We start from the raw sequence: 12,346 nt of genomic DNA on the forward strand, positions 1-12,346 counted from the left end.
AGTATGTGTGGTAATGCTAACCTTTTGTTAAGTCACTCATGATGAACTCGATCAGCCGTCTTCTCTGTCAAGTAACATCCGTGACTGTTGATGTTTAAGCGGAAAAGAAAGTACACGGAGGAACGCGGAATTAAAATACTAAATATATGTGAGAGAGGCGCGCTTCATGCAACATGAGAGCGAGGGGAGGGGGCGAGCGCTGTTGAGGCGCTGCACGCAACCAGAGAGAACACTGTACTTGCTGGTGGCAAGCTTCTAGTTTCTCCAATGAGTCAGCTACGACCAGACGTAAACTTCACCGAGTCAGAAATCTTGTCAAAAATCTTGTCAAAGAACGGAAAAAATAACGTTATTAACAGGTTACCATTATTTTGAATAAACGGTTCTGTTCCGGAACATATATTTTTGGAAAGTTTCTGGTTTTGTTTCTGTTCCTTGCAAAACATCAAAAGTTTCTGGTTTTCGTTTTCGTTCCGTGAACCAGCCACTACTGCTTTGAACTTCTAGGTTAGTAATATTTAGTTGGATAACCCAGAGATGTTCACGAGTCTCTCATCTGAAGTCTGAGTCGAGTCTGAAGTCTTTCAGCTGGAGTCCGAGTAAAGTCTGGAGTCTTTATCACTGAAGTCCGAGTCGAGTCTGGAGTCTTTTGTCACGAGTCCGAGTCGAGTCTCGAGTCATTTCATGCATTGCCGAGGGGAAAAAAGGTCCATTTAAAAATTCTGTAAATACCCTTTTTTATTTAGACAAAACAGTTATCAGTACATAATATACATGTAAAACACATGTAAAAGTACACTTTTATTTAGTTAGAAATTTGAAGTAAACATAATTGAATTAATACTCCAAATATGCACACTTTGACATGAATTAAAACCCCTGATGGACGTTGTTTTGCTTTCATGACGACCATAGTATTTTTCTCAATGACTGCGATGAGAGTCTTATTTCAGATTATAGGTATGTACTCTGTTTTACATTTTTATAACTCCTGACAAGAATGAAGACATTATTTTCACTATAGGATTTTCATAATAAAATAATGGTCAAAACTAAATCTCTTGACCCCATTTAATGATGAATAGTTGTTTGAGGTAAATACATTTTAAACTAACAGTAACTGAATTAATGTAAATAAAGAATGCTTTAGGACGCCTACATCCTCGTGCGGGTTGTAATCTATCTCTCTCTCTCGAGCGAGCGAGCGAATGATGGTGGTATTGGTAACCTAGTAACCAGCAGTAAACAAAACAAGGTTCGTGTGGTAAATTGAGACATAACTGCATGTAATCACAATGGAGCAAGTTATTAATGTATTAGCCGTGCAGCTTGTAATTACCTAAACTTAATGCTTGCCTGTACAGTACACAGAAGAAGGAATGCGCATTTTTTTGACGAAGGCACTAGCAACAAGGATATTACGACGATGCCAAGACCCATATATGGTAAAGACAACTCCAGCGGAAACAGCTAGATGGTCAGTCACATTTAATGTTCGCTACATCAGAGTTAATTCAACAAATGCGTTTCCATCTCCCTTTACTCGCATTTACTCTTTTTGTCATAAATCAAAAACCACCTCAAGCGAGCGTATAAACTTTTTTGCGCATTAAGGGATTTTTATTCGAAATTTGGCATTTCCATCAATCGTTTTTGATGCAATACTTCAAAATGAGCATAAAATTATGGTGATGGAAACCAAATGGGGCGAGCAGAGTTAACGTGACTAACCTTTGTGGGTGTGTTCTCAGGTGTCTAATAAAGTTCGAAGTTGTTGTCCCAGTATCCTTTATGGTTTTTCCACATTCTTTGCATGTGGCTGTCCTTCCAGAAATGCCGTCTAAAACATTTTAAAAACCGAACGATAGAACATATGGCACTGCCGGTCCCGCCATCTTTATGAGACTCTTATCACATTTCAGATTTTACGCGCCGCACGTCATTGAATTCTATAATAAGGGTCCGGTCCGATCCCGTTTACTGCAGTACAGCATACACAAAAAAACACACATAATCCTTTTAATGAAATCAGTAGTTAAGGATAAAAGACTCGAGTTGATTTTAAAATATTCACGAGTCTTTGCTGTCGAGTCGAGTCAAGTCTGAAGTCATTTCCGTTCGAGTCTGAAGTCGAGTCTGAAGTCCTTAAAAATGTGACTCGAGTGCGACTCGAGTCCGAGTCACTGACTCGAGTGCCCATCTCTGGGATAACCCTTGTTGTTGATAACTGCTGCACACCTGTGGCAAATCGAGTCAACCTCAACTTCTGGCACCTAGAAAAATAAGAAGCTCTCTAAATCCGCTCGTGGAAATACACTGTGTGCTGAAGTTGGTTGGCAAAAGGCACCTCAGCGGGGACTCAAGGTTTCTTACCATCTCTACTTCTATTGAGTTTGTGTTTGAGTGTGTGCATTGCACTCCCCTGTGTGCTTCATTGCTTCACCACCCAAATAGAGTGTTTTCCCTATAAGAGCTAAGCAAGTTGAATTTGTCTTTTTAAAGACAGCGGTTCTCTCATGTTACGGCGGATTGCGTCTTTTTAAAGATGTCATTTCATCCGTGCAGTTCCGGAACCCCTGAGAATGCCCGATCAGCTTTGTGCTTTCCTTTCTTTAGCGTCGGTTGGAGAGAAGGCGGTTCCCCTCCACCATTAAAGTAGACATTGCTGCAATCTACGCTCACCAAGGCCTGATAAACGGCAGGTCAGTGGGCCCACACAACCTGGTCATTGGGTTTCTGAAAGGAGCGTGGAGACTGATTTCTCCTTGGGGCCTGTATGTGGTGCTGAAAACCCTCCAGGATGCTTCCTTCGAGCCTTTGCAGTCAGTTAGCATACAGGTTGCATTGGCCTCCCTAAAGAGGGTAGGGGACCTCCATGCCTTTTCGGTTGACGATTTGTGCCTTCAGTATGGGCCTGCTGTCTCTAGTGTTACACTAAGGTTCCCACCACTTCTTTCAGAGATCCGTTGGTAAGCCTGCAAGCCCTGTCCCCAGAGAAGGCAGACCCAGGCCTAGCTTTGCTAATTTCCCTTACACGCACTGTGGTTGTACGTTGACAGAACTCAAAGCTTAAGGACCTCAGACCAGCTCTTTGTCTGTTACGCTGGTCAGCAGAAAGGGAAAGCTGTCACTAAGCAGATGATGTCCCACTGAATAGTGGACACCATTGCCCTTGTGTATGAAATACAGGACATGCCATGCCCATTTAAGTTGAGAGCTCACTCCACAAGAAGTGTTGTATCCTCTGTGGCATTAGCTCATGGTTCCTCGCTGACAGACACCTGCAGAGCTGCTGGCTGGGCGACACCTAACACTTTTACTACATTTTATAGTGTTCATACCGAGCCGGTTTCCTCTCATGTTCTCTCCTCAAACCGGTTAAACACTGACACTGTGTCGGCTTGCAGCACCATAATGGTGCTACACTCGTAGTGCCATTATGGAGCTAAATTAGTGGCATAAATGCTTTACAAAAAGTTTGGTACTCCTCCAACGTCCTTGGCGTTCAATGTTGCGAAACATAGGCTGTCAGCCTTTCATCAGCTGTATTCACTGTAACCTGTGTTAAGGCCTGGTGTCTATATAATATCCCCTACGTGAGGTTTAGGGATTGGAATCGAGAACCGGTTCTTCTTAAGAATAAGGTGCCCAGTGAATCGATTAATTTGAACCGTTAGCATGCCTGCTTAACGATTCCCCTTATCGGTTACGCTCGTTGCAACTGTGTCATGACGTCACACACACATACGCTGTGTTGTTTTGGTTTAGAACGCAGCAAACATTACATCGAGGCAGAACGATCCAAAGTTTGGTTATATTTAGTGGTGGGCAGAGCGAGGCTTCGTGAAACACTGAAACAGTTGAATCAATAACTTGTATTTCACGCAAAAATACGACAATACAGTCGCATTCCAGGACTGTTGCATGTTTCTTACACAACAACACCAGCGAGTCAAACACCAGCGGAGCTAACGGGACGCCATCTGTTATTAATGCCGAAAGTAATGTGTTAATGTTAATGTAAGTGCCATTTCATTATGTAAACTTTTATAAAATCAAGTTAAATAAATTATAAAAATCTCCGTTGTCATTGTCCATCAATTTGAGTCTGGCTGGCTCTCACACTGGCTCAGAGGCTGCATAAAGTATCTCTCGTGCACCTCTAGCTACTCCGTTTACAGAGGCAGGGAGGAATAAAATGACCGAGTCCAGGATAAACAAATTTCACTGAGCAGTAGAGGCGGACACTTCTTAAGTATTTCTATTTAAAATTACATTTTCAAGTATTTGTATTTTATCAGTGTTTTTAATTTTTCTGGAAAAGATACATTCCATAGCATATTATTATAATTTTAACTACACTACATTTCATAATTTCAATTTTTTTTGGTTTATATTTAATATTTAAGTAAATTAAAATCTAGTAATGTTTTTTACTTTTACTTAAGTAAAAAGTACTTTTGTACTTTTACTCAAGAAAAGTAAAAGTACACAATTTTTATGTAATTATGTATTAAATCAATTTTAATATGCAATATAAAAGGAATACACAGTATGATTCTATGCTTTAGAATGTAGTGAACATTTTTTAGTCAAGTAAAGTAAATTTTTTCCCAAGACAACACTCTGATAAACCATAGATGCTCTGTTCTGCGTCTTCTAAAACAGATATTAAAGCGAGTTAATACAAAAATAAAAATTTGTGCTTATTCCCTCACCCAATGAGAATCGATAAGAGAATCGATAAGGAATCTGATCGATAAGCAACATTGATAATGGAATCGGAATCGTTAAATTTTTTTAATGATTTTTTAAATTAATGTTGTGGTTGGTATGTGTAGTGTATTTCCTCCCTGGGAATTATGCACAAAGCTGAAACATTAGCCTCTTTCACACAGTAATTCTAGTAAATTACCATGAATTTACCAGAACGAATTTACCAGTAAATACAAAAATGTGCTGTTCACACATGCAGTGACATCATTCACACATCAGTATCAAAATACCGGTAAACTCGGAGAGAAAGCGGAAATTACTTGTGGCGCGCGGCCGCGAGCTCCGTGTTGTATTTGTACACAATGGCGGGTTATGACTTAATATCCTCTGTCTGTATTTTGTTGTTTTCACATCTGTGGCAAAACGATCGCGAAGTTGCTCGTGACCAAACAACATTGCGTTAGGCGGCGTCACACGGAACCTGTGTTTGCACATTAGGCTTCACCGAGGGTGTGCTAAGGACGTCGGCAATTTGACAAATATATGGTAAGCTGTTTTAAACAACTTTGAAGAAATGTGGATGTTAACTTCAGTTGTGCTCGACTTTTAAGCAGCATGGGTGTGGAAACGAACGTAAACAGTGCGGTGGTAAACGCGTCATCTGTTTAAAAACGTTCTGATTGGCCCGATCTGTCAGCGCGGACTGACGTCGTCCGTTCTAAATGCCGGTAATCCTATATTTTTCGTTCACACATAGCGCTTACCGGTAAATTACTGGTAATCTTACAACCTGTCTTACTGGTAAATTGGGAGCACTGATTTACCGGAAAGGTTCTGTTCACACATGACATGTTAACTGCAATTTACCACAAAATTACCAGTAAAGACTGTATGTGTGAAAGGGACTACTGACTGTTGTGGGTACAGAAAAGTCAATATTTAAAAATCCCATTTGCACCAAAAGTCCTATTTTACCAAGATTTGGTAGAGATTTTTTTCCAAACAATCATGTTGGCTACTGTCACCATCCCTGTCCATGTTATAGTGTTTGTTCTTCTTTATTCCTGTCTGACTTCTTTTCATTTCTCTTCTAGAAAAGGAAGTCCAGTTCAAGCATCCAGTTAATGGTGAGTGTAAAATAAGCTCCATTGTGTTGAGTACTACAGGAAAAGTTATTTCAAATGGTTCAAAAATCTTTAAAGGCAACCCAACATAGAATGAGTAAATAATGGCTGTCATGGAGCTGGACTTTCTTTTCACTGTTGTTGTTGTTACATTCCATCTGTGAAGTTTATCTAAATCTTATGGATTTTTTTGCAGGAGAAATAGGAAGCCAGACTTCTTGACCCAAATGATTCTTACTAACTCATTCTTTCTTCAAGGCACAAAAAAGGAGAGAGCAGATGGTCAACTCTGATCATGCATAATGTGATCCTAGCAAAAAATATAATTCAACCCTGAATTTAAATGTATCATTTACAGGAGTCATCTGAGAGTACCAACACCACAATTGAGGATGACGACACTAGAGGTAAGGGCTGTCTTTCTTCTTTTATTTCTTTCTTACTTTTTAAAAGAAAAGTCGTGTGAAACAATGTTGTGTTTAAAATAGTGTTATGGTGATACATCTTAATGAACTCCTGATAATCTGTGCATAATGTTGGTTGCTCTGAGCAGAGACCGCATAGATTCAATTTATTTCCTCAGGACTTTATTCCTTTGTTTGCCTTCACTGACTGGATATGCATGTACTGTGAGTTCTGAATGCTCTTCTCTGCCATACTTTTGCCCTTCCTAGAGTGCCTTGTGCACGTTCAAATCAATTGGGTGTGCGCATGTGTGGGCAGATCCCATAGCAACAGGGGTGTGCCATGGTCGCGAGAGAGAGTGATAGTCGCGCAAGCCAATCATTTGTTTCATCCAGAATGGAAATAAGGAGCTGTGTTTAAAACAGTCGTGAGAGGTCTACAGACACTCGAGTTTTATCCTCTCTTTTTTCAAATCAATTCAATTCAATTTTATTTATATAGCGCTTTTCACAATTGGTGATTGTTTCAAAGCAGCTTTACATTAATAGAAGCAGTGGAAAGCACAGAAAATAGACAGATAGCACAACATAATACACGATAGCACAAGCAGCTAAATGTGCTGCGACTATGAATCAACATTATAAGCGTGCGTATTACAAATGTAACGTAAAGAAGAGGGTGCTAAGTTAAGCCCAAGAAGGCTGCCTCCCCGGGTTGAAAAACTCCCTAGGAGAAAAAAAACAGGCTTTTAGCCGGGGAAGGAAAAAAAAAGTCATAGGAAGGAAAAACCCTTGGGAGATATATATATATATATATATATATATATATATATATATATATATATATATACATTGAAACGGATAAGGAGATTAGGCGGAGGTTAAGCAGGTTCTGCCGGTGGTCGTTGGTCAGGCATCAGCTGGGCATCACGTTGAAGGTCAGCCAGTAGATCAGAGTTGTGCTGACTTTCACATTTACCGGAACTGGGTCTGTTTTGTCTCATTGTCCTCTGGGTCGAGGACGAGACATGAAGTAAGAAAACAAAATTCTATTAGCGTAGGGGCCATTCATATGTATACACATGTACATATACACACACATGTATACATGTACATATACACACACACACACACACACACACACACACACATATATATATATATAGGTTTTGAAGATACAACGTCACCCCCTGTGACAGACTCTGCACAGTTTGGTTTAGGGAGAACGAGGAAAATGCACGGGCCGGCGCGTTTTTGGAGATCGATGCACTGACTCCCTTTTAAGGACTAAAGTCCCCCCCCCTACCAGTGGGCTTAACGCCACAAATCTATACCCACCGAGCTTCATTAAAATCCGGTTGAGCAAGGGAGTAAAGGGGAGACGGGGACGAGACTGCGCCAGCTATCTCTCTGATGCCTGTCTGGGGTTCACAGTACTCCCTTACTCGACACCCTCCTCCTAAGAAACCTTAGGAGGAGGGCCGAGCAAGTGATAACATTATGCCATACATCCTTTCAATCACTCCTCTGCGCTTGGCAATTAATGGCCTAATTTGGGGTTTTATTAGTCTAGTTTTGGAGTTTTGGCCTTGTATTGTGGTTTGTTTTTGCACAAAGTAGCGTTCTATTCTTTTTCCTTATATGTAGCCTTTTCTATTTTATACGTGACATTTGTTTTTGAAAGTTTATGCCCGACTCATGGTTTGCTGCACATATGTAAACGAGTAAGGAAAGATTAAACATATTTCTTAAGAATATTAATAACATTTACCATGCTTTGAAGTGTTGACGAAAATGAGGATTTTGTTTATTTATTTATTAGGTTGTACAAACTATCTATTGTGAGATGAGTATCATCACTAAAACAAATTATGTGAATGCCTTGTTAACCCTCTGGGGTCTAAGGGGATTTTATTGTCCTGGAGAAGTTTTGACCTGCACTGACATTTGTGCTTTTTCAGTTGCTTAAAAACATAATAATGGCGAAAGTCTTATAACACTACATTCAGCACAAACTGGGCTACTATATTATATGATTAACATGTATGTACATGTTTGTATTTTTGAGAGACAAATGTTTATGCGTGGTTTTTGAAAAAGAAAAAAAATTTAGTGACTGATATAAGTCCACAAAACTCATTCTAAACATGTTTTCCCAAGACTTTTCAAAACAGGATCCAGTAGTCTAGAGTTTTTTCTTTAAAATGATGTGAAAATCATTCTGCTTACTCATTTACATAACACAATATATTGATTTACAATTTTAAAGTCACGTTTTGGTTAGGATGGCAATATGCAAGGAGGCTGGAATCTCTTAAATAATCTGTTATTGACAGCTGAACAACAAAACAATTGCATAATGAGCTGCATAATGAGCCTTTAGGCAGGAATGTGAAGATGCCATTATTGTTATGTGTTTGTTTGTGAAAGCAACACAAAAGAAATGCCTTCCTATGCGTGATCCTGCGTTAAATAAACTTACTATGCAGAGATATACGCAAATAAATTGGGTTTTAGATGTGTTTAGATGCGTCTTAATACAAAATGGGTCAAATATGAGGCTTTGTGTTTGTGTGTGCCTTTGGCCGTTGATCGCGTCTGACGAAAGCACAAAGAAAACATAAGCGCATGGAGATAACTTTTATTTACAGGCGAGTAACCAAGTAGATGTGATGTTTGCAATCGTCTTTTATAAGAATACCAAAAAGCGCGTCAAATGAGGCATCATGTCTTTGTTTGTGCATTTGGACATCGCGACACACAGACGAAGCACACACACTTGCATCTTTTATAAGAATACCACAAAGCGCGTCAAATATGAGGCATCGCGTGTTTGTGTGTGAGTTTGGACATCGATCCTGTCACACTGATGAAGCACACACACTCGCGTCTGTCTGGAGATTTAGGCGCGAGTAAACAAGTATGTGATTTGTGCAATCGCATCTTTTATAATGATACCACAAAGCGCTTCAAATATGAGGCATTGTGTGTTTGTGTGTGCGTTTGGACGTCGATCGAGTCACACTCGCGTCTGGACATAACTTTAGTTACAGTCACGAGTAAACAAGTAGATGTCATGTTTCCAGCACTCGGATTAAAACTCAACACAGCAGTGAATGGCTGCAGAGACAGAATGTCCATTGACTGTGGGGTTGATTAATGAATATGGATGATCTCTGCTCTTCTCTTCAATGGAGCGGGGCGTGGCTCATTATAGATAATGAAGCAACAGAAGAAAGACGGTACATCTCCATCTTCTAATACAGTTAACAACGAATTACAATATTTGTTTTCGATTTCACTTACATCTTCCAAAAGCACACATTCCAAGCATTATGTAGACATTTATCTTTTGTTTCTATGACAAGTATTCGTTAAGTTACAGTTCATTTTTCTGAAGTGTTTCTGAAAGGACTTCACTGAGGGAGTAAGAACAAAACGCGCATTATGTTTATTTTCTTAATTTTGCGAAAAGCACAACATGCTGTTTTCATTGGGAGTGGACAGAAAAAAACTAGACAATTTAACGTTTTAAATGATGTATAAATCATATCTGTATGTCAAAAATCAGTAGAGTTATCTAAGTCTCTTTGGGGAGTGATTGAAAAATAAAGAGCAGCTGACCCCAGAGTGTTAAAGAGAAAAGTTTTAAGTCTAGATTTAAAGGTATGTACTGTGTCTGATTCTCGGACAACGGTTGGTAAATCATTCCAGAGCTTAGGGGATAAGTAGGAAAAGGATTTTCCACCTTTAGACACTTTTGATATTTTAGGAATTGTTAAGAGACCAGAATTTTGCGACCACAGTGTACGTAATGGATTGTATTCTGATAGTAATTCTCTAAGATATGAGGGTGCTTGGCCATTTAAGGCTTTGTAAATGATTAGTCATATTTTAAATTGTATGCGATATGTAACTGGTAGCCAGTGTAAAGATGCCAGAATTGGACGTATGTGGTCATACTACTTAGATCGAGTAAGCACTCTTGCAGAAGCATTTTGAACTAGCTAAAGCTTGTTTACCTGATTTGCATGGCATCCTCCGAGTAACGAGTTACAATAGTCTATTCTAGAGGTCATAAAAACGTGGAAAAGCTTCTCTGCATCTGATGCAGACAGCATATGGCGTATTTTTGAGATATTTCTAAGATGGAAGAATGCTGTGTGGCAGACATTAGAGATTTGGCTATCAAAGGATAAATTGCTGTCGAACATCACGCCTAAGTTCTTAACCATGGAGGTTGGCACCACAGTGCAGCCATCTATGGGCAACTTGTAATCTGTCATATTATGTTTGTAATGATTCGGTTCGATAATAAGTATCTCTGTCTTATTGTAGTTTAGCATGAGAAAGTTATGTGCCATCCAGTCACTAATATCACTTATGCAGTCTGTTAGCTTAGAAAACTGGTGTGTTTCGCTCATCGGCATAGCAATGAAAACATATGTTATGTTTCCTGATAATATCTCCTAGAGGTTACATATATAAGGAGAACAGGATAGGACCTAAAACTGATCCCTGCGGTACGCCGTATGTAACCAGGGAGTGATATGACTCCTCCTCATTTACATAAACCAAGTGATAGCGATTGATTAGATATGACCTGAACTAGGCTAACACCTGACCACAGATGCCAACATAGTTTTCTAGCCTATTGAGTAAGGTTGTGTGATCTATTGTGTCAAAGGCTGCACTAAGGTCTAGTAATATAAGGATTGAGATTTCACCACAATCGGATGTTAAAAGGAGGTCATTTGTAACTCTAAGCAGCGCTGTCTCTGTGCTATGGTGGGGCCTGAATCCTGATTAGAACTTTTCATTTGTAATATTATTTGCTAAGAATGTGCGTAGTTGTCGTGCCACTATTTTTTCTAATAATTTAGAAAGAAAAGGTAGATTTGAGATTGGTCTAAAATTATTTAGGTCTCCCTGGTCAAGGTTTGTTTTTTTAATGAGCGGTCTAATAACTGCTAGTTTGAAAGCTGTTGGAACGTAGCCTAATTCTAGTGATGAGTTCAGGATATTTAGTACTGGGTTTGATAATACAGGGAATACCTCTTTGAGTAGTTTTGTGGGAACAGGGTCTAATATACAGGACGATGATTTGGATGACGTTACTAATTTAGAGAGCTCTTCTATTGTAGTAGCTTTAAATGACTCAAGATATTTGTTTGGTAATCTAGTGTTAAATGTACTATTGTGTAGAGTGGTGGCTGCTTGCGTAGTTTCTATTTTATCCCTAATAACCATAATTTTGTTAGTAAAGAAGTTCATGAAGTCTTTACTATTGTGTTGGAGTTTACTATTGGTTTCTGTTTGTTATTTGTTTCTAGTCAGTTTTGCAACTGTGCTAAAGAGGAAATGAGGGTTGTTATGATTTTCTTTAATACTGAGATGGGTAGATCTGGCAGTTTTTATAGCCTGTCTGTAGTGTTGAACACTCTCTTTCCATGCAGCACGCCATAACTCTAACTTTGTGCTTCTATAATTTCTTTCCATTTTTCTAGCTACCTTTTTAAGTGCTGCAGTGTGATGGTCATACCATGGAATCTTTGATTCTCTTTTTTCGAATAGGCGCAACGGCATCCAGCGTGTTAGAACAGACATTTTTCCGAGTACTTACATTTTAATTATGTATTTGTATATAAAGACGGTTTAATTTTGTTTGTTTTTTTAACAAATTTGTAGATAATTCCTGCCTATCCTGCCTTTTAAGGTAAATATTCTATGTCCCTGCGTCCACCTTGAGCACACTCCCGCACAATGCAACGCTCTTCACTTACCAGTGTGTATGGTTCATATATGTTCCTTAGACATGATGGCTCATGAAGCTTGCACACAGTAGCATCGCCACAGGCAGTGATCACTGAACCAAGTATTCTTTCTTGTTTAAGTGAACATAAACAGCTGGATGTTTATCATTCAGCAGTCTGTCTTGGGTATTAAACAGTGACAGTAGCCGCTGCACATTTAATTCATACATTGAGCAGTTGTGCAGTGTGTTTTATTTGTATTTATTGCTAATGTTAAATCATAGATTGTTGACAGACAATTTCTTATATATTTACATATAATATATATGCCTGAAAAGTAAAACAAGAT

The 12,346-nt window shown here is 39.0% G+C and overlaps 1 protein-coding gene across 8 annotated transcripts in view; it reads left to right on the forward strand.

Annotated features, from left to right (window-relative positions):
• Nucleotides 1–12,346, forward strand: part of camk2a (calcium/calmodulin-dependent protein kinase II alpha) — a 901,358-nt gene that overhangs the window by 598,425 nt on the left and 290,587 nt on the right. For 5 of the 8 annotated variants that reach the window (XM_065287693.1, XM_065287692.1, XM_065287695.1 and 2 more), the window contains 2 exons: nucleotides 5,811–5,843; nucleotides 6,199–6,247. In XM_065287693.1, coding sequence (XP_065143765.1) covers nucleotides 5,811–5,843; nucleotides 6,199–6,247 — 82 coding nt within the window. The remainder of the gene's footprint in view (nucleotides 1–5,810; nucleotides 5,844–6,198; nucleotides 6,248–12,346) is intronic. The other 3 variants (XM_065287689.1, XM_065287694.1, XM_065287691.1) reach the window with 1 other exon arrangement.

Source organism: Paramisgurnus dabryanus, chromosome 18, assembly GCF_030506205.2.
Source record: "Paramisgurnus dabryanus chromosome 18, PD_genome_1.1, whole genome shotgun sequence".
NCBI classification, from domain to species: Eukaryota; Metazoa; Chordata; class Actinopteri; order Cypriniformes; family Cobitidae; genus Paramisgurnus; species Paramisgurnus dabryanus.